Source organism: Trachemys scripta, chromosome 4 (genome assembly GCF_013100865.1).
Source record: "Trachemys scripta elegans isolate TJP31775 chromosome 4, CAS_Tse_1.0, whole genome shotgun sequence".
Taxonomy (NCBI): domain Eukaryota; kingdom Metazoa; phylum Chordata; order Testudines; family Emydidae; genus Trachemys; species Trachemys scripta.
In genome coordinates, this window is record NC_048301.1 from 138,690,517 (window position 1) to 138,707,884 (window position 17,368).

General features: G+C 58.8%; 1 protein-coding gene across 6 annotated transcripts in view; it reads left to right on the top strand.

Moving 5' to 3' along the window:
- Positions 1-17,368, top strand: part of INAVA (innate immunity activator) — a 34,097-nt gene that overhangs the window by 15,415 nt on the left and 1,314 nt on the right. For 2 of the 6 annotated variants that reach the window (XR_004645417.1, XM_034767812.1), the window contains exons 1-9: positions 3,611-3,888; positions 4,711-4,850; positions 7,456-7,580; positions 8,315-8,437; positions 10,018-10,240; positions 12,116-12,169; positions 12,399-12,654; positions 13,503-13,682; positions 14,742-15,444. Coding sequence is in view for 5 of the 6 variants with exons in the window: in XM_034767812.1 (XP_034623703.1) it covers positions 3,785-3,888; positions 4,711-4,850; positions 7,456-7,580; positions 8,315-8,437; positions 10,018-10,240; positions 12,116-12,169; positions 12,399-12,654; positions 13,503-13,682; positions 14,742-15,444 (1,908 nt within the window). In the remaining variant the exon portion in view is untranslated. Of the gene's footprint in view, positions 1-3,610; positions 3,889-4,710; positions 4,851-7,455; positions 7,581-8,314; positions 8,438-10,017; positions 10,241-12,115; positions 12,170-12,398; positions 12,655-13,502; positions 13,683-14,741; positions 15,445-17,368 lie in introns of those variants that run through there. The other 4 variants (XM_034767816.1, XM_034767817.1, XM_034767814.1 and 1 more) reach the window with 3 other exon arrangements.

The following is a 17,368-nucleotide window of genomic DNA, read 5'->3' on the forward strand; positions in this document are numbered from 1 at the left end:
GCCTCATGGGCTCTCGGTTTGGAGATATGCAGGTCCAGTTTTTCTGGGAGCTCAGCACCCAGCACGCTGAACGCTTCAGAGAATCAGGGCCACATTGTTCAGCTTGAGAGTCAGGCGGGCAAACACAGCCTGTAAGGGGCTGGCCCTTTGTGGGAAGAGCAGGGAGGCTGGCACTGGCTTGGAGAAGGCTGAAAGAATTGCAGACACTGGCTCAGGATGGCTGCCGAATCAATGTGAAAAGAGAGCGAGCCAGAGACTCAGACTGTGTCCTCAGGCTCATGGCAGGTCTTCCCTTAGCAGCAGGAGCTCCTCAGCCTAATCCCCAAAAGGGATCCTCGCGTGGGCAGCGAAAGGAGAGGTGGCAGTTGGCATTGGCAGGCAAGTGCCAGATGGAGTGACATGCAGGGCTGCAGTGCACGAATTACAGAGGCAAAGAGCCCAGGTTCCAAAGGGCCGGAATACGGATTTCTGATGAACTTTCCAGAGGACAAGGGGAGGGGCTAGGAAGAGATGGATGAGAGGGAAACAGGGAAAATATTATGATTTGTTACGGCTTTGGTGGGAGCAAGGCAGGCTTTGGCCTGGACAGGACAGGGGCATGCAACCAGCAGGGTGATCCCGTGGGCTCTGCTCTGTTCTTGTTCATGAATTAATCGTGGCTGACACCTCAGGAAGCTTTCCCAGTTTCTTGTTTTTCCCATTAAGAAAGGGATAGATAATAAGACAGAAACTATCATACTGCCTCTATATGAATCCATGTGATGCCCACACCTGGAATACTGCGTGCAGATGTGGTCACCCCATCTCAGAAAAGATGTATTGGAATTGGAAAAGGTGCAAAGATGGGCAACACAAGTGGTTAGGGGTCTGGAACGGCTTCCGTATGAGGAGAGATTAAAAAGATTGGGACTGTTCTGCTTGGAAAAGAGATGACTAAGGGGGGAATATGATAGAGGTCTATAAAATTATGACTTATGTGGAGAAAGTGACCAGGGAAGTGTTATTTACCCCTTCACATAACACTAGAACCAGGGGTCATCCGGGGAAATTAATAGGCAGCAGGTTTAAAACAAACAAAAGGAAGTATTTCTTCACACAACGCACAGTCAACCTGTGGAACTCCTTGCCAGGGGATGTTGTGAAGGCCAAGGCTATAACAGGATTAAAAAAGAGAACTAGATAAGTTTCTGGATAATAGGTCCATCAGTGGCCATTAGCCAGGATGGTCAGGGACACAACCCCATTCTCTGGGTGTCCCTGCACCTGACTGCCAGATGCTGGGTGTGGATGATAGGATGGTTCACTCCCTCTGAAGCACCTGGCACTAGCCACTGTCGGAAGACAGGAGACTGAGCTAGCTGGACCTTTGGTCTGACCCAGGCTGGCTGTTCGAATGTTCTTATGCTCAGTTCCCGCCCAGGGTGCTGTGCGGCTCACACGCCCCCCCACCCTGAACCTGGGACCTGGTCGTGAGGGAGCAGAAGCGGATTTGTGGGGCTGCTGAGGTTTGGATGCAAAACCAAGTAGAATCTGGATTGTTGTGCCTGAATTCCCACTAGCCAGGCCGAACTCAGGGGATGAGGACATAGAATCATAGAATATCAGGGTTGGAAGGGACCTCAGGAGGTCATCTAGTCCAACCCCCTGCTCAAAGCAGGACCAACCCCAACTAAATCATCCCATCCAGGGCTTTGTCAAGCCTGACCTTAAAAACCTCTAAGGAAGGAGATTCCACCACCTCCCTAGGTAACCCATTCCAGTGCTTCACCACCCTCCTAGTGAAATAGTGTTTCCTAATATCCAACCTACACCTCCCCCACTGCAACTTGAGACCATTACTCCTTGTTCTGGCATGGGGTGGGGGGGCGGCAGAAATGGGAGGGATGGGTCCCTCCCAGGAACCCATTAAAGTGAGGGCGCTAGGCCCCCCAAAGCGAAGCTGACATCTGCAGCTCCAGTGCCGGCCTCAGACTGGGCAGCTTTGTACCGTGCCCGTTTTCCAGCTGACAGATGTTAGAGTTAAACAAAACCTGGGCTTGGTGCCCAGAGAAACTGGCCATTCCCTTGGCTGAACCTGCCAGGGCCAGAGGGCGAATCCTTTGTCACAGGGAGCCGGGCGTGGCCCTTCCCCTGCTGCCGAGGCAGGAACCTGGGGGTGCGACTAAGTGAGCTCAGGGGAGCAGCCAGGAGCGGCAGCAAGAGGGAGAGGAGAAAGGAAGAGCTGGCCGGGACCAGGGGCAGGGGGTGGGGGAGAGGTGGGGGCGCCGGCTGGGAGCAGGGGGAGGAGTGGAATTGGGGAGCCAGCCAGGGGCGGGGGTGGGTAAGACATCCCAGCGGAGATGGGGGGGATAGAGCGGTGTCATTGTCCAGCAGTGAGTGGATGCGGAAGACAGGACAGAGACAGACGGGGATTTGAGCTAAACTCTCAGGTTACGTCTACACTGTGATGAACCTGTGGCTGCCCCATCTATGCTGCCTTGGGGCTGTAGAATTGAAGTGTAGATGTTTGGGCTCAGGGACCCTCCCCACTCCTGGGGCCCCAGGGCCTGGTCTCAAGCCCAAGCCCAAGCCCTGCGAGCCTGCGTCAGCAGAGCCGGGCCGGCTGTGGGTGTTCACTGCAGTGTAGACGTACTTCAGTTGTTGCTCAGCAGCGCCCCACGCTCAGCGGTAGCTCTGCCTGTACCAGAGGAGGGCGCCAGAGCAGAGCTGCAGGGACCCTGCAAGCCCGGAGCCAGCGCTGTGCTCCCAAGCATGCTCCTCGGCCCAGTCGCAGGGTGCCCGGGGAGGGCACAGGGCCTGAATTTTCCCATTGTGTGACTAGGGAGCGAGTGGCTCGCAGCATACAGCTGTTCTGCCAGGTCACTCTGGGGAGTCGGTGCCAGCGGCTGCAGAGCCTCACCTGTTTCCTCACCACCGTGTGGCCGCTGCTGAGCCTGTGCCAGGGGTTGTGCCTGGACCCGAGTTCCTGGCATAGCCCCAGAGGCAGAGCATAGCACGTGAGGGTGCAGGGTAGTTCACAGGGGGCTCCTGGGGATTTGGCAAACAGTTTGGGGCCCAACTTTCTAAGTGGCCACTGATTTGAGGGGCCTCCACTTTGGAAGTCTTAGTGGGTCTGATTTTTGGGGTGCGAGGCAGCTGGGGTGACCTGTGGGTGTTCAGCACCTTTGGCCTCAGGCCCTGGCTGGGGGCATTTAGGCTCCTGAAATTCAGAGGCTGAATCTGAGAACTTGTCGGCTAGAGCAGGATGGCACCAGGGGCATCTGCTGCCAGGGCTGGGTGCCTGTGCTGGCTGGGTGCGCGGCTCAGCCTGTAACTCCCCTTGGGAAACTTACTTGATTTCAAGCTGCCTGCGCTCCGTTCACAAGAACTGGCTAAATCAATCAGGGCAGGTCTGCAGGCGCCCGTGGAGCCAGCGCCAGTCTGGTGGCTTGTGGTTTACACTCACAGTGAGGCGAACGGTGAGCGTCTCGGCTCTCAGAAACCTGAAACTGCGAGTGAAACTCGGTGGCTGGGATTCCAGCGTTATCTGAAACTGCGGGGGGGCTGGGCCTCTGTGAACCGAAACGTGGTGCTCTGCGTACAGCGCTCGGCTGGCAGACGGGGCTGGGATCTGGCTGGTTGCTGCCCTTCCTCCTCTGGGACGGGACACCAGCCAATGGAGCGAATGCGTTACAGCCGCCTGCCCCATGGACCCGCTCTCTGGAGTGCTGCCACCCAGAGTGGCTGCGCTTTCGCTCCATCTACACAGGGACCTGGGGTGTAGTTAGATGTCTGCCAACCCCTAATGCTTACACCAGCTTGCTTTACTCACCCCAGCGCAGGCTGTGTTTTGCACTGGTGCGGAGTGTCTACCCCAGCAGCGTGCCCTGGGGACCCACAGCGACACAGGTATGCAGGGCGGAGGGATTCGCTCCCTTTCTGTGTGGGCTCCCTCTGCCCCTCCCCTGGGAGCCGCCAGTCCCAGGATAAGCTCCAGACAGGAACTCTGGGCGACTTTCAGGATGTTGTGTAACAGGCTGACTCAGCTGGTGGAGGTGGGGAGACGGGTACAAACCCGGCTCTGCCCCCAACAGGAGAGCTGCAGGGTGAGCAGCAGTGAGTGGGACAGGTGGCCCCAGGGCTCCACTCTCGCAGGCTGGGGGCCATGCCCTGGCTCATGGAGCGGGATCGTTCCGTGTGACTGGGGCACCCCATGCCTGTGCCCCCCTACAGCTCCAGAGGAACAGCGCACTCCGGCTGCCCGCGGGGCTTTCCTGTGCCAGGGACAGAGGGAAGGGGAAGCCGGAAAGGGGATGATCTGCCAGTCCCCAGGGATGCCATCTGAGATGCCCTCTGGGGGCCTCAGCAGCTCCTGGCCTCAGCTCCCCCCATACATCCTGGTGCAGCATCAGAGGGCTTGGGCCAAAACTGCCTGTGCCTTTTAAGTGAGCCAGCAGGGTTTGAAAGAGAGCTGGGCCTGAGGCAATCCCTGAGCCTCGCCCCAGGCCAAACTGCCCCGTGGGCCAGCTCCCCTCGCAGGGCAGCTCAGAGAGGGGAGCTTGGCGACAAGGCACGAGAAGGAACGTTCCAGCTGAACTAATGCCCCAGTGTGTCTGTGCGATGGCCTTACTCAACTCTGTGTGTGTGTCTGTGTGATGGCCTTACACAACACTGTGTGTATGTCTGTGTGTGTGTGAAACACTTCTGAATCTTTGTCTTTTATTTAACCAGTTCCCACTCAGGGTCACCCTCTTCCAGGAGCCCCGGCGTGGGTCTCTGCGCCTCACAGTTTCTGCCTCTGGGGCCACCACTGCCCATGGAGAGTAAAGAGGACGGCAGCGACTCGGACAGCGGGATCATGCTGCACTCAGGTGGGTGAGTGGCAGGGGAAGTCCAGCTGCTGGGCTGCACGCCCTCCCTCTGCATCAGCCTGGTGCTGGAATTTGAGCCCAGGAAGGCGGGTGTATGGGGGAAAAGCCGTCCTGTGTCAGTGTCTCTTCTGGGGATTTCCCTCCTGGCTGCCGGGTCAAGGTTGTTTTCCCTGCATCGAGAGCTGTGTCTGCAGGGGGAGGCCATTTGCCAGGGACACGTGAGCCCTGAAGTGCCTGTATATCACACACATCCGTCCTGTAACTGTAACCATAGGCAGGGCTGGGCTAGCAGGGGCTGTGGGGTGGGAGTGAGGGGCACCGGCAGAGCTGGGGGGACCCAGGGCTGGGCTGCAGGGGCTGTGGGTCGGCAGTGAGGGGCACCAGCTGAGTGTTGGGGGGGAACAGTTTAGGGCTGGGCTAGCAGGGGGCTGGGGGTCAGGAACTGTAGGCAGTGAGGGGAGAAGCCACAGGTTGGAGGAGCAAGGGGTGGCTGAAGATCTGGGCGTAAGTGAAATTATCAATGTATCTGTGAACTTCCTGTTTTCAGCATTTATTTGGCAAAAATAATCAGCTGATACTGTCACAAACCCCCTCAGATTTTCCAGTTGAAAATCCTGCTCCCTACATGCCCAGTCATTCCCGAAGTCAGTCTAAAGGTGCCCCCCACACCTAGAGATGCTGGTCGGGGGGCGGGCGGGGGGGGAGTGAGGATGTCCCCAGCTCCATGAAGGTCGAGACCTTACCTGGAATCCCCTGGGCTGTCAGTGAGCGGGGCTAAGATTTACAGCTGGATTCGCTCACAAGAACACTGCCTTCAGGATCAGGCCCCCAGTCCAGGACCTTAGCTCTGGCAGGGGCCGGTACCAGGTGTGTCAGAGGAAGCTTCTTAGCCCCAGGCAGCTCAGGAAAGTCTGCAGCATGGAACGGAAAAGGCCAGGAGTGCTGAGCTTTCTGCAAAATCCAGCCCCAAGTGTTGGACCTGAGCCGTAGGAAATTCCGGGCTGAAAGGAACGTCCTGGTGCGAAGGGGAGACATGGCTTTCTCCTGTCCCTCCATTTGCATTCTGCTCCCAGGACCCAGTTCAGCCCTGGCTGTCTGTTAAACCAGCAGTGTTTTCACTCAGGCTCCCTGCTGATCAGTGACCTGGAGCTGGCTGCAGCCTGCGAGGTGAAAGGAGCTAATCCCACTCTCCAGCTAGAAACATTCCAGGCTGGGCGGGGAGCCTGCAGGCCAGCCTGTGCTTTGAAGTGCCACTTACCCTGAGATGGGCCATGCCTGCTCTAGGATAGCCCTACAGGACAGTGTGTTTTAGGTACCAGCCCCACTCTGGCTCCGGGGATGGGCCAAAGGGCAGCTCTGTCTGCGTCATTAAACATCCACGCTCAGGGTCACCTGGTTCCTGGAGCCGCCCCTCCAGCAGTGCCCCCGCCCCAGTCTGCAGAGGATGAGGAGTGGCACTGGGCTGACAGGCTGGGGCAGGGAACCAATCTCAGATGCATTGTGGGAAATAGAACAGAAACTGGAATTTCTGTCCCATGGAAAATTGCGATATTTCTAAATTATTTTTATCCAAATTGGACAGAAAAATCAAAAGATTATGGTCACATGACTTCCATGATGCACTGCCTTGGTTAACTACAGGGTGACTGCAGTGCATCATGAGAGATGTAGCCCAGCCACGAGCCCAGTCCCTAGAGGACAGTGGGGGCACGAGTGCTGGTGGACAGATGAGTGTAAAACTGACTCGGAATGAAACCTGGGTTTGACAAACCAGAGCCTCTCTGCTGGGCTGGCCCAGCCCAGACCCAAAGCTCCCATTTGGATTTCCCCAATAGAAAATCAACACGTTTTGGCAAAATCAAAATTTTTCCTGCAGAAAATTTCAATTTGGCATTGAAAAAACCCATTTAGATGGGAAATTCCAGACCCCGAGTAATTCCTCAGCCAGATCAGTGACACTGGGTGGGCTCGGCAGCCAGATCGGCCAACACCTACCAGTTGCTAACGTGAAGTGAGCAGAACCTGAGCACACTCGATCCCTCCGGAGCCGAGATGGGGCGCTCTGTGGGGCAGGGCTGTCTCTGGGCTTTTTTTGGCACAGGGTCTAGCATCCTGGGATGCCCTTGAGCCAGCTGTAGAGAGTGGCATAACAACGTGCAGTGAATCCACTTGTTTAGTTAAATCTTCACAACGGCTCCAGCAGCAGGTTGGTTTGTGCTGCTATTCAGAAGGGGAAACTGAGGCACAGAGAGGAGCAGTGACTTGTCCGAGGCCACGGGGCAGTCGGTGACCGGAGTAGAGCCATGGATTTCCTGGTGCCCAGTCCTGTGCATGGCACGGAGGCTGCCACTCTCATACTGGAAAGGGGCAGTGCCCCCAGCCAAGGTGACCGGTGTGAATGAAAGGGCCCCAGCCAGCAGGGGGAGAAACCAGCTCGGAGTGGGGTGGGGAAGGGAATGGGCTGCAGAGATGGCACAAGATATGGTGCCCAAGCTCCAGGCACCTTAGAATCCAAGGCCCCAAGTGGCCCCAGTCTGTGCTCAGGGCCGGCCCTGCGTCTCCCCGCTGGCTGCTGAATTGGGACTCCTGGTCTCGTCCCCCGCAGGCCCAGACAGCCCCGTGTCTCCACTGAAGGACCTGACCCAGGCGGTGCGCAAGCAGCAGCAGGAGCTGGCAGCGCGGCTGGAGGCCTGTCTGGCGGAGCTGAGGAAGCTGTGTCTGCGCGAGGCGGTAAGGAGCCCTAGGCCTGGCTGGGGACATGGGCGTGGTCGCTGGGGGGATCTCGTGGGCTGGGCCTGGCGGCGGGTTGGCTGGATGGAGATTGTTCAGCCACCTCTCGTTCGGAGAGGAACCTGGTGGCTTTCCTGGAACTCGGGAATCCCTGCGTGTGGCGGAGGGGGCTCCCCAGCTAGCCCAAAGCCTCGGCTTCTATCTAGGGCTGCCAGTTTTGGTTGGATGTATTCCTGGAGGTTTCATGACAAGACGTTATCTTTAATTAAAGATTAATATTAATTCCTGGAGACTTCAGGCCAGTCCTGGAGGGCTGGCAACCCCTGGGCCTTGATCGCAGGCTGCCGTGGCCAGGCCAGATGGCTCGGGCAAACCCTAGCCCTGGTATTGAGGGATTAGCTTGGGCCCATGGCTGCTCTGGTGTCTAGGCTATCCCAGGAGGACGGGGAATACATGGCAGTGCCAGTCAGCTAGTGCAAAGGTAACAATGTGCCAGGGCCACATGCGTGTTGGCTGTAGTGCCCACTCCTCCAGGGCCTGCTCCTCCAGGGCATCACTCCCCCAGTGCCACGTGTGTGTAGGGGGGGCACACTCCTACGCAGGACACACTCCCTAGTGCGCCCCAGTGCCTCACCCATCTCTGGTGGAAAAGACGTGCCGTGTGTGATCCCTTCTTCCCCGGTGATGCCCTGTGCCACCCTGGAGGCTGATGTCTGTCCCTGCCCCTCCCCCAGGAGCTCACGGGCATGCTGCCGCAGGAGTACCCCCTGAAGCAGGGGGACAGGCCCCCCAAAGTGCGGCGGAGGATCGGCACCGCATTCAAACTGGACGAGAAGACAATCATCTCGCGAGGAGTGGTAAGGAGCCTGCTGGAGCCTGGAGATCTCTCCCTGCTGTTAGGCAGGGCACAGATGGGTCACAGCCACCACTGCATGGTGGCTTGTGTGAAATGAGTTTGGAGGGTCTCAGGACAGTTTCACAGTCCCCAGCACCCCACAGGCCCTGTCTGGTGGGCTCTGCTTGGTCGGTCCACAGCACAGCACTGGCCCCTTGCTGGCTTTCTCAGTGCGGAGGCCAAACAGCGAGGAGGCCCTTCTGGGTCATGGGGAGGCAGTAGTGAGGTGACGAATGCCATGCCAGACCCGCCCGGTAGATCAACAGAGTCTCCAGGCTGCCCCATCCCATTGGTACTGAAAATGACCCGGATGCCTGTCCCAGCCAGCTCTGTCTGTCCCTGGCCGTCTCCAAGGGAGGACAGTCTAGCACTGAGATGTCCCAGTTCTTGTGAGGAAGCCCAAAGATGCTGAGGCTTTGATGCTCAGGCCAGCAGGGAGTGGGAGGGGAAAGGGCATGGCTCCATCAAAGGGCGGAGTCCATTGATGCTTGATTTGTGCAAGAGTTTGTTAACAGTCCAAACTCTCCACCTCCTGGTACATCTGCCTCGGCCTCCTCTGCCAGCCCACACCCCAAGATAATGACCCAGTGCCTAGGGCGGTGCTGCGGGGGTGGGGAGCTGCTCCCTCTCCAGGGAGGGAGAGGTGGGAGCACGTTTCCTCTCACTTGACTCCAATCTTGGGAACCAGCCTGTTCGGCATCTGCCTCAGAGCCTCAGGAGACACGACGGGAGCCAGGAGCCCAGCGTGCAGCCGTCCCTCCGCCGGGGAGCAGGTGGGGCTCTCTCCAGAGTCTGAATCATTCCTGGGACTCCCTGCTAGCTGGGGCTGAGCGTGCCGCATGTGCAGTGCTCCCAGCCCTGTGGGCCCATGGAGGGAGAGCGCAGGGCGGGGAACCAGCTTAGACTCCGTATGGCTGCCTTGGGGGGCACTAGCCAGGGGTGCACCCAGGATCTGGACTTCCCTGGGGCCAGGGTGGATTCTGATCTGTCCAGCGATGCCCCCAGCCCCAGATGTGGTTCACAACGGAACAGACAAGGCTGGAGACAGCTCAGAGACCATCCCAAGGTGTTAAGGCAGAAGGGCCCCTTTGAGAGGAAGCCTGGCCCAGTGGTCAGGGCACCGACATAGGAGACCTGGGTTCAAATCCCTGCTCTGCCCTGGACTCCCTTAGTCTCTCTGGCCTGGATCCTCATAGCTCCTTGAAGTGCCTGGGAAGCTGGGCCCTGAGCCCTTCTGCCGTAGTGTGCATGGGGGGATGTCAGTGCATGAGACTGGGAGCGCTCAGTTACTGCAGCAGTTGGGCCAGGTCGGTACCTCAGACACGTCTGCACAAACTCTCTGTGATCAGCGCCTCACAAGGAGCCGGGGTCCCAGGCTGCCTCTGCTGGGTCCAGGTAGCCAGGCCTTGCTCTTCTCCCGAAGGCTGAGGTTTCCCCTGAGCGAAGGCCTAGCTGGACGTGGTTCCTCCTAGCCCCAAGTGCCCTGTGGCAGAGGGCAGCTCCCCTGCTCCGTTCCATGGCTTGTGTTCTCTTCCCACCTAGGACCCGCTGAGCACGCTGGAGAGAGACCTGGCCCTGCAACTGCAGATTGCCGCGGCCACGCTTCGCCTCTACCGGGAAGAGAACATCAGCAAGCACATCAAGAAGCGGCGGAAGAACATGGTGCTGAAGGAGGAGAAGAAGCTGAAGGAGCTGGAGAATGCCCTCAATGAGTGTCGCTTGACAGCCAAGCAGGAGCCCAGGGCCAGCATCACAGCCCTCGGGGGTGAGCTGCGTGTGCAGGCCAGATCTCAGCCTACTGCTCCCTCACAGCCTGCCTAGTGCGAGAGAGAGCGGGCACGATCCAGCGGGAGCCCCTGACACAGCCCCCACTGCTCTCCCAGAAATCAGCTGCCTCTGGCTTGCCTGGCTCCAAGCAGCAAAGGGCCCTGCTTGTAGCCTTGACGTGACTGGGGCTGGCACTGCGTGGCTCAGCCCGCATGAGGGTTTGTCCTGCCCCGAGGGCTGGCATGTTAACTGTGCCGCAGGACGTGTCTGCCAGGGGGTAGGTGGTCACATCCATGACTCAGGGAACGCCAGCACTGCCCTGATCACCCAGAATGGCTGTCCTGTGGGTGATTGCTACAGCTTCACACTCTGGCAGGATCTCTTGTAGCCCCCAAGAACGCCATTTGCTTGAGGAGGGTCTCACTGGTCCGTCGGGGCCGGTCTCCCAGCTCTGCAGTTGTTCAGGAATGGCTGTTGCTGAGGAAGGAGAGGACAGGGCCCCACAGCTCAGCTGCCCCTTGGAGGTACATGCATGGGGGGCGAGCTCTCCCCGACTTCCTTGTTCCTTGAGCAGGAGACGAAGCTATATTTATCTCAGCTCCCCAAAGAACAGCTGATGGTTCTGCAGCTTTCCTGGGGCTCCTGCAGCAGCCTGTTCCAGAGGTAGTCTCCTCTTCCAGCTAAAAGCACAGGGCTTTGATTTCCTTCAGCGGTGCCTGAGAGAGGGGAATCAGACCAGATGCAGTTACTCCTGCGTGACACCAGTGTGAGTGGGAGAAGAATCAGGCCCAAGTTGCCTGAGTGTCTATCCCTGGGGGCAGCACCCTGAACTGCCCGCCTCACTCTGGCTTCACTTTCCTTCCTTGGCTCCGTTTTTCACTCTCCTGCGTAACCTGTCTGTCCCCTCCCAGAGCTCCCACTGCACCCCCTGCCCTGGGCTGTGGTGGGTAGAGCAGGAAGGGTTTGTTCATCCAGAAATGCTGATTTGTGCCAAGTGAAGCCGTTCGTGGAGTCGATTTGGAGTCAGCGAATCTCCTGACTCAGAAAAACGGGGGGGGGGGGGAATGTTTCAAAATTGTTGAAATGGTTTGTTGTGCTATTTTCAAAATGACAAATTCCAGTTTTCCAATTCCAAAAGACTTTTGGTCTCAAAATTTAAGCTCATTAGACAAAACGAAGATTTGAAAAAGAGAAACTAGTGGAAACTGAAATGAAATGTTTCAAAATGACTAAAATTAAAACAAAATGTTTTGAGTCCCTCCAACCAAAACTTTTGCAATTTTTGGTTAACTAATATTTTCAAGAGTTTGACTTTTTGTCCCAATTCAAAATGGGAAAATTTCCAAACTCTTGAAAGGGTTGGGGATCCGTGTCTGGGGATGGGGGCTGAAACCTGCAGGAGCAGCTGCTAAGCCCAGCTCAGCAGAGAGTAGGGGGAGGGGAAACGTGTAGGGACATGTGTCCTGCATGGTGCCAGTTAACCCTTCAAGCACCAGAGTGCTCCATGCCTCCGCCAGCTCGATCCCGCCTGGGAATGTCCCACGTTCCTTTGATGGTACAAACCCCACCGGTTCCACCACAGAGGCAGCTGCATTGCAGTGGTAGGTAAGGGCCCCTGAGAGGTTGGAGCTCTTGGGACTACAGACAGGTTTATTGTTGCTATGTATAGTTAACCACCCCCTGGGGCGCAGGCAAAGCAGCAGGAGACCCAAGCCCCGCTCCTGTAGGCTGTGTTTGGGGTTTGTGCAGCGTCTATGTGCTGCTGAAATCCCAACAATCCCTGCTGACTGGGATCTGTGTTACGGTCCCTGGCCGAGCCCAGTGAGCATCTCTGCCCTTCCTCACCTCTCCCTCTTTCCCCATTGCTCCCTAGAGCTGAGTGCCTCGGATGACAGCTCCCTCTCGGATGCCATCCTGCTGGAGGAGGGTAAGACATGAGCAGGGTTTGGATTTCCCCTTCCTGCGGGCAGGGCAGTGTCTGACGTTGGGAAAGGGGTATGAGCCTATCTGCTCTGTTCCCCTGGAGACAGAAGCATTTGATGTGTGGTGAGCCAGGCAGGGCTGCTGTGGGGGGATCTGAGCGCAGAGCCGGAGGGAAAGTGATGGGCAGACACCGCGATTCCTGCACCACTTTCACCCCCCTCGTTCGCTTTCAGAAGAAACCCAGGCTCCGAATCATCGTGCTGTCCAGCAGCTCACAGTGCCAGTCCAGCCCGGCACGCCGCACAGCTCCCCGGCCCTGCCCACCCGCTGTGCCCCTCCCCAGCAGCGTGAGGGGCTGCCACCCACGCAGAGCGAAGTCCCGGAGTTGGAGCGCTCGCCCATCCAGAACAGCCCCTGGAAGGAGACCAGCCTCGACAGGCCCTACGAGAAGCCCAGGAAGCACTCGGCTGAGTCCTGCAGCCTGCCAAGGTACAGAGCATGGGCGGCACCTCTCGCCCCATCTCCGCTCTGGGGATCCCTGCTGATCAGGGGGCTGGGGGAATCACCTTGGAGAGATGCAGTGACCACAGGAAGCATAGAAACAAGTTGGCTTGTAAGGCAGGAGAACCTCAGGTGTTGGTGGGCTGTAGGTGGCATCTTCCCTCTAAGCCGGCATAGACCCAACCTCGCAGTGGGGTGCTACCGCTGAGACTGGAAGCCAGAGCGCAGAGACCTGCAGCAACTGCAAATCCAGGGCCCCTGCCCGACGAGTGAACCCAGTGTCCTGGTCAGATGTCAGCCAGCCTGATGCTCTTCACGTCCTGGCCTAAGCGGTTGGGTTCTGCGCCATTGCCGGGGGCTCTGGACAGTCTAACGTGTGGCCTTGTGTCTCCCCCTCCCCTGGAGGTCATGCCCTCCCCAGCTTCCATTGCTCGATCCTCCCCAGGGTGCTGGGCGGGAGATCGTCTTTCCCATCCGCTTTTCCTCTCCCTTCTGCCCCGCTCTCCCTCCCCTCCCCTGAGAAACGTGATGCCCTGGGTGGGTTGTTGGCAGCAGGGGGCGAACCGGGATCCTGCGTCTAACAGCACTAGCGTCTTTTGGGGAAGTGACACGTCGATGCGTGCAGGCGGGTGCATGCCCGGGGCTCTGTGGGTCCCTGCAATGGGTCAGAGTCACTGTACGAGCAGGGTGCTGATGCAGAGGTTTGGGCGCATTCCCCGTCTCCCCAGGGCCCTGGGCCACTCTGCTCCCATGGAAGGAGCTATGCAGATGTTGCAGTGCGGGGGAGGGATTCCAGCTCTCCTGCACTGGTCTCTGTTCATTGTGCTTCTCCTCAGCAGCCCAGCTGGGACACCCGTGCCAGCGCCTGCCCGCAGCCCAGCCGCTCAGAGGACAGCTGAGACGCCCCCCTACCACTTTGTGCCCATCCAGACCTTGGCCTTGTGGAGGCAGGCTGGCTCCAGTGGGCTGCCGACCCCAGAGATGCAGGCGAGGAGAGGGCAATCCCAATCCATGAGGTACTGCCCAGCAATGGGCTCTCTCGTTGTGTGGCCTAGCAGCTATGACACTGCACAGGGAGAACTGGCTTCTGTTCCTACCTCTGTCACTGCCCTGCTGAGTGACCTGAGGCAAGTCACTTCCCTGCCCCATGCCTCAGTTTCCCCTCCCACCCATTTTCTGTTTGGCCTGTGAGCTCTTTGGGGCAGGGCTGTCTCTGTGCAGCACAGATGATAGTGGTTGAGGCCTCCAGGCAGTGCTGGTAGGAAATGATAAGGAGTGAGGGATAAATATAGAATGTGGGTGTGAGACGGGAGACCCCCAGAAGGGAGACAAATGAGAAGAGATGGGAGCAGCAAGGGAGGGACCCTGGGCCTAGCCCCAGAGTTTCTGTTCATGGGGAGTTTCTGATTTTGGTGCTACTGATTTGTCTTCCCCCGAGTGCAAACCAGGGATGTGAAACCCAATTAGCGCGTCCATCCTGAGCTGCCCTTGCTCTAACAGAACCAACTCCTAGCTAGCTACCTTAGCACCGACCCTGACACTCATCACTGTGGTGCCTGCCACATAAAATCACTAGCAAGAGCCAAGTCTCTAGTGGACTCCATGGGGCCTCTGGCTCTGCTCCCTTCTCAAGGTCAAAATTCTGCTGGGGGGGGTTTGATTTGCTTAGATGTTATTAATGTCCTCGTTTAGTGTTGGTTAGTGGGGATATGGAGGTGGAAGTGGGGGTCAGCTAAGGTGGTGGGTGGAGCTAAGGAGTGGGCAGGGTTAGGGTGGGTGGGGCTAAGGGATGGGCAGGATTAAGATGGTGGGCAGGGTTAAGAAGGTAGGCAGAGCTAAGGGGGTGGGTGGAGCTCAGAGGGTGGGCAGAGTTAAGGGCGTCTGGAAGGATTTCAGGTGTATTCTCCACTGAGGTCTGTGGGGAGTGCTGGTGTGTCTGTACATTCCCTGCTTGTACTTGTGCTTTGGATTTCTGAGAGTGCTTCTCTCAGCCTGAAGTTTGGGTCCGGGCCAGGAGATTCCTTCGCTCGCCCCTGGTGCTAGAATACCCCTAAATAGCTTCCTTCTGCCCCCAGGGTGGATGTGTCCCGGGACCGAGCGGAGCTCCGGGGGAGGAGCGTGCTGCCAAGACGACGTCCCACCTACTACACGGTCACCGTCCCCAACTACTGCTTCCCTCCATCCAAACCTGGCCTGGCCTCCCACTCCATCTACCACTCCAGTTCCGAGGACAGCAACTCGGACGTCTCCAGCATCACATACGCCCCGTCGCCCGGCAGCAGCAGCCCTGACATCTCCTTCCTGAGGCCGGTGCCCCCGCCGTCCACAGAGCAGCCCTCGCCGGTGTTGAGGAGCCCGCGCTCCACGGCCGAGGCAGCGTACTATTACCAGACCCCCCAGAAGCGGCTGCTGCCTCCCAGTTACTTCCCGGCTGTTGAGTATGTGGCTGGGCGGGAGCTCTGCCGGGGCTACCCTTCCCTGCGGCCTGGCAGCCCAGCTCCATTCCCCTATGAGCAGGACATGGTGCAGCTGCGCTGCCACTGGCTGGGCCCGGCCCCCAGCCGGCTCATGCGCACCCCATCCCTCAAGGACTACACCCCGGGCAGCGGCAGGGCCCTCGCCAAGTCAGCCGTGTCAGAGGAGCTGAAGTCGTGGCATGAGCGCACCAAGCTGCGGAACTTGCGGCCCCACTCGCTGGACAGGCAGGGGGCCTTCCGTGTGCGGAACGCGCCGGGCAGGGAGCTGTACGCCTCGCGCTCCGCCGGGCAGCAGGCTCAGGTAGGGCCCGCACACGGCACGGGGTGGGGAGCGAGGAGGTGCTGCTGTCCCGGGAAAGTGCTAGGGGAAGGGAACCACTGCACAGCTCTCCGCGTTCAACTCTCTATGGCCTGGGGCACTCGGAGAAGCTGGGGTGCCCCTTACCGAGCATCACCTCTCAGTGCCCAGTAAGTAAGGGAGAACTGGCAAAGGAATGTACCAGCCTTTCTCCTTCACAGGCCTAGGTTCAGTCGTGTCCTGGGTCATACACTGTCCTAGGATGGCTCATTCCCCACCTCACACAAACCCCATTGGCAGAGCAGGGTGTGAGGGGAGCCCAGGGCTGGGATTGCAGGGGCTGTGGGTTGGGAGTGAGGGGCACCAGCAGAGCTGTGTGTGCGTGGAGCCCAGGGTTGGGATTGCAGGGGCTGTGGGTTGGGAGTGAGGGGCACCAGCCAAGCTGTGTGTGAGGGGAGCACAGGGCTGGGATAGCAGGGGCTGCGGATCGGGAGTGAGGGCTTTGTTGGGAGGGCCTGTTCTGTGGGAGTTCCCAGCGATCCCCTCTCAGCGAGGGCAGCTCCTGCCAGCTTGGACACCCCAAAAATCCAGCATTTGGGTCCCCAGCAGCTCTCAGCTTGTGACAGCGTTTGGTCACTGCTGCTCCGGGCAGGCCTGTGCCAGGGGCCCAGCACCGTCCATCAGCAGCTCCCTCCCGCTGAGCTTCTGCAAAGGGATCAGCCAGGGTGTAAAACGCTCTTCACAGAACGGCCACGCTCAGCCCAGTGCGGGTAACACGTGGTATGTGGAATGGCAGCACTGTAGCCTGCGGGCCAGGCCCTCACTGTTGTAAATCAGCATCACTGATGCCAGTGGGACAATGCTGATTGACACCAGCTGGGGCGCTGGCCCTGCTGACGCCACTGGAGCTACCGCCTATTGACACCAGCTGCAGCCCTGCCCCCGCTCTCTGAGGTTAATGTAATAGTATTTGAATAGTCTTAGCGTGCTTATTCAGGTGGGGGAATGGAGTTTATTAATGTTTGAACCCGCCCCCTCCTGTGCCACACGACCCCCAGCAGCGAGCGGGACCAGCTCTTCCCTGGCACGTTTCTCCCAGGTCTGTGCGGGCTGGCCCCGGGGCTGGCGATGTGCTGGAAAGCCTCCGAGTTCAAATCTTGCCCAGTTGCTGCTTTCCCGTGGCCGGTTGAATGTGCTGCTGGTCGCATCCAGTTCCCAAGAGCCACTCGCAGCATGGCCCAAGTTACTCCTGCTGGCAGCTGCAGAGAGGCCTTGCAGAGGGGTTCCCCGGACAGAGCAGGGCAGACTGCCACTGGCAGTGCATTCTGGGAAGCCCAGGCCCTTGGCGAGCACAGGAAGGGGCTGGAGAGCCCAGGTAGCGAGCCCAGGTTTATCCCATTGGGCTGTGGTACTGGCAACACTTGTCCGACAGGCCTTCTCCTGAGCCACGTCTGTTCTCCTGCCCGGGCAGCTCTCCGCCTCTAGCAGAGGCAGCGGCCCACGCCAGGCAGACTGGGGCTTGTGCCTGGATTCCTCCCATTACCGCCCCTGCCAGGAACCAGAGAGGTGCTCTCTGCAGTGACATGCAGCCTGGCAGCCGTCCTCACCCCTGGGAGCGCCTCCTGGGGGAGCACGGCCCTGCACACCACACCCACCTGTGAGCACCCCAGGGTGGGCAGCATGAGGGGTCACGTCACCTGTGAGCCTAGCAAGAGGGCCAAGGAATCCCTGGGGTCACTCCACGCACACCCAGCCCCTCCCCATCCACATACCAAAGGCCAGGTCTGCAGCTGCAGTAAGATCATGTCAAAGCAGGGTGCTCTGTGCTGGGGGCAGGGGCCTGGGCACTCCCAGGAGATGGGGCTGAGTGCCTGGCTCTGCACAGGCTCCATGTGTGACTTTTTTCAGTCCCTTCCTCCCACGGGCT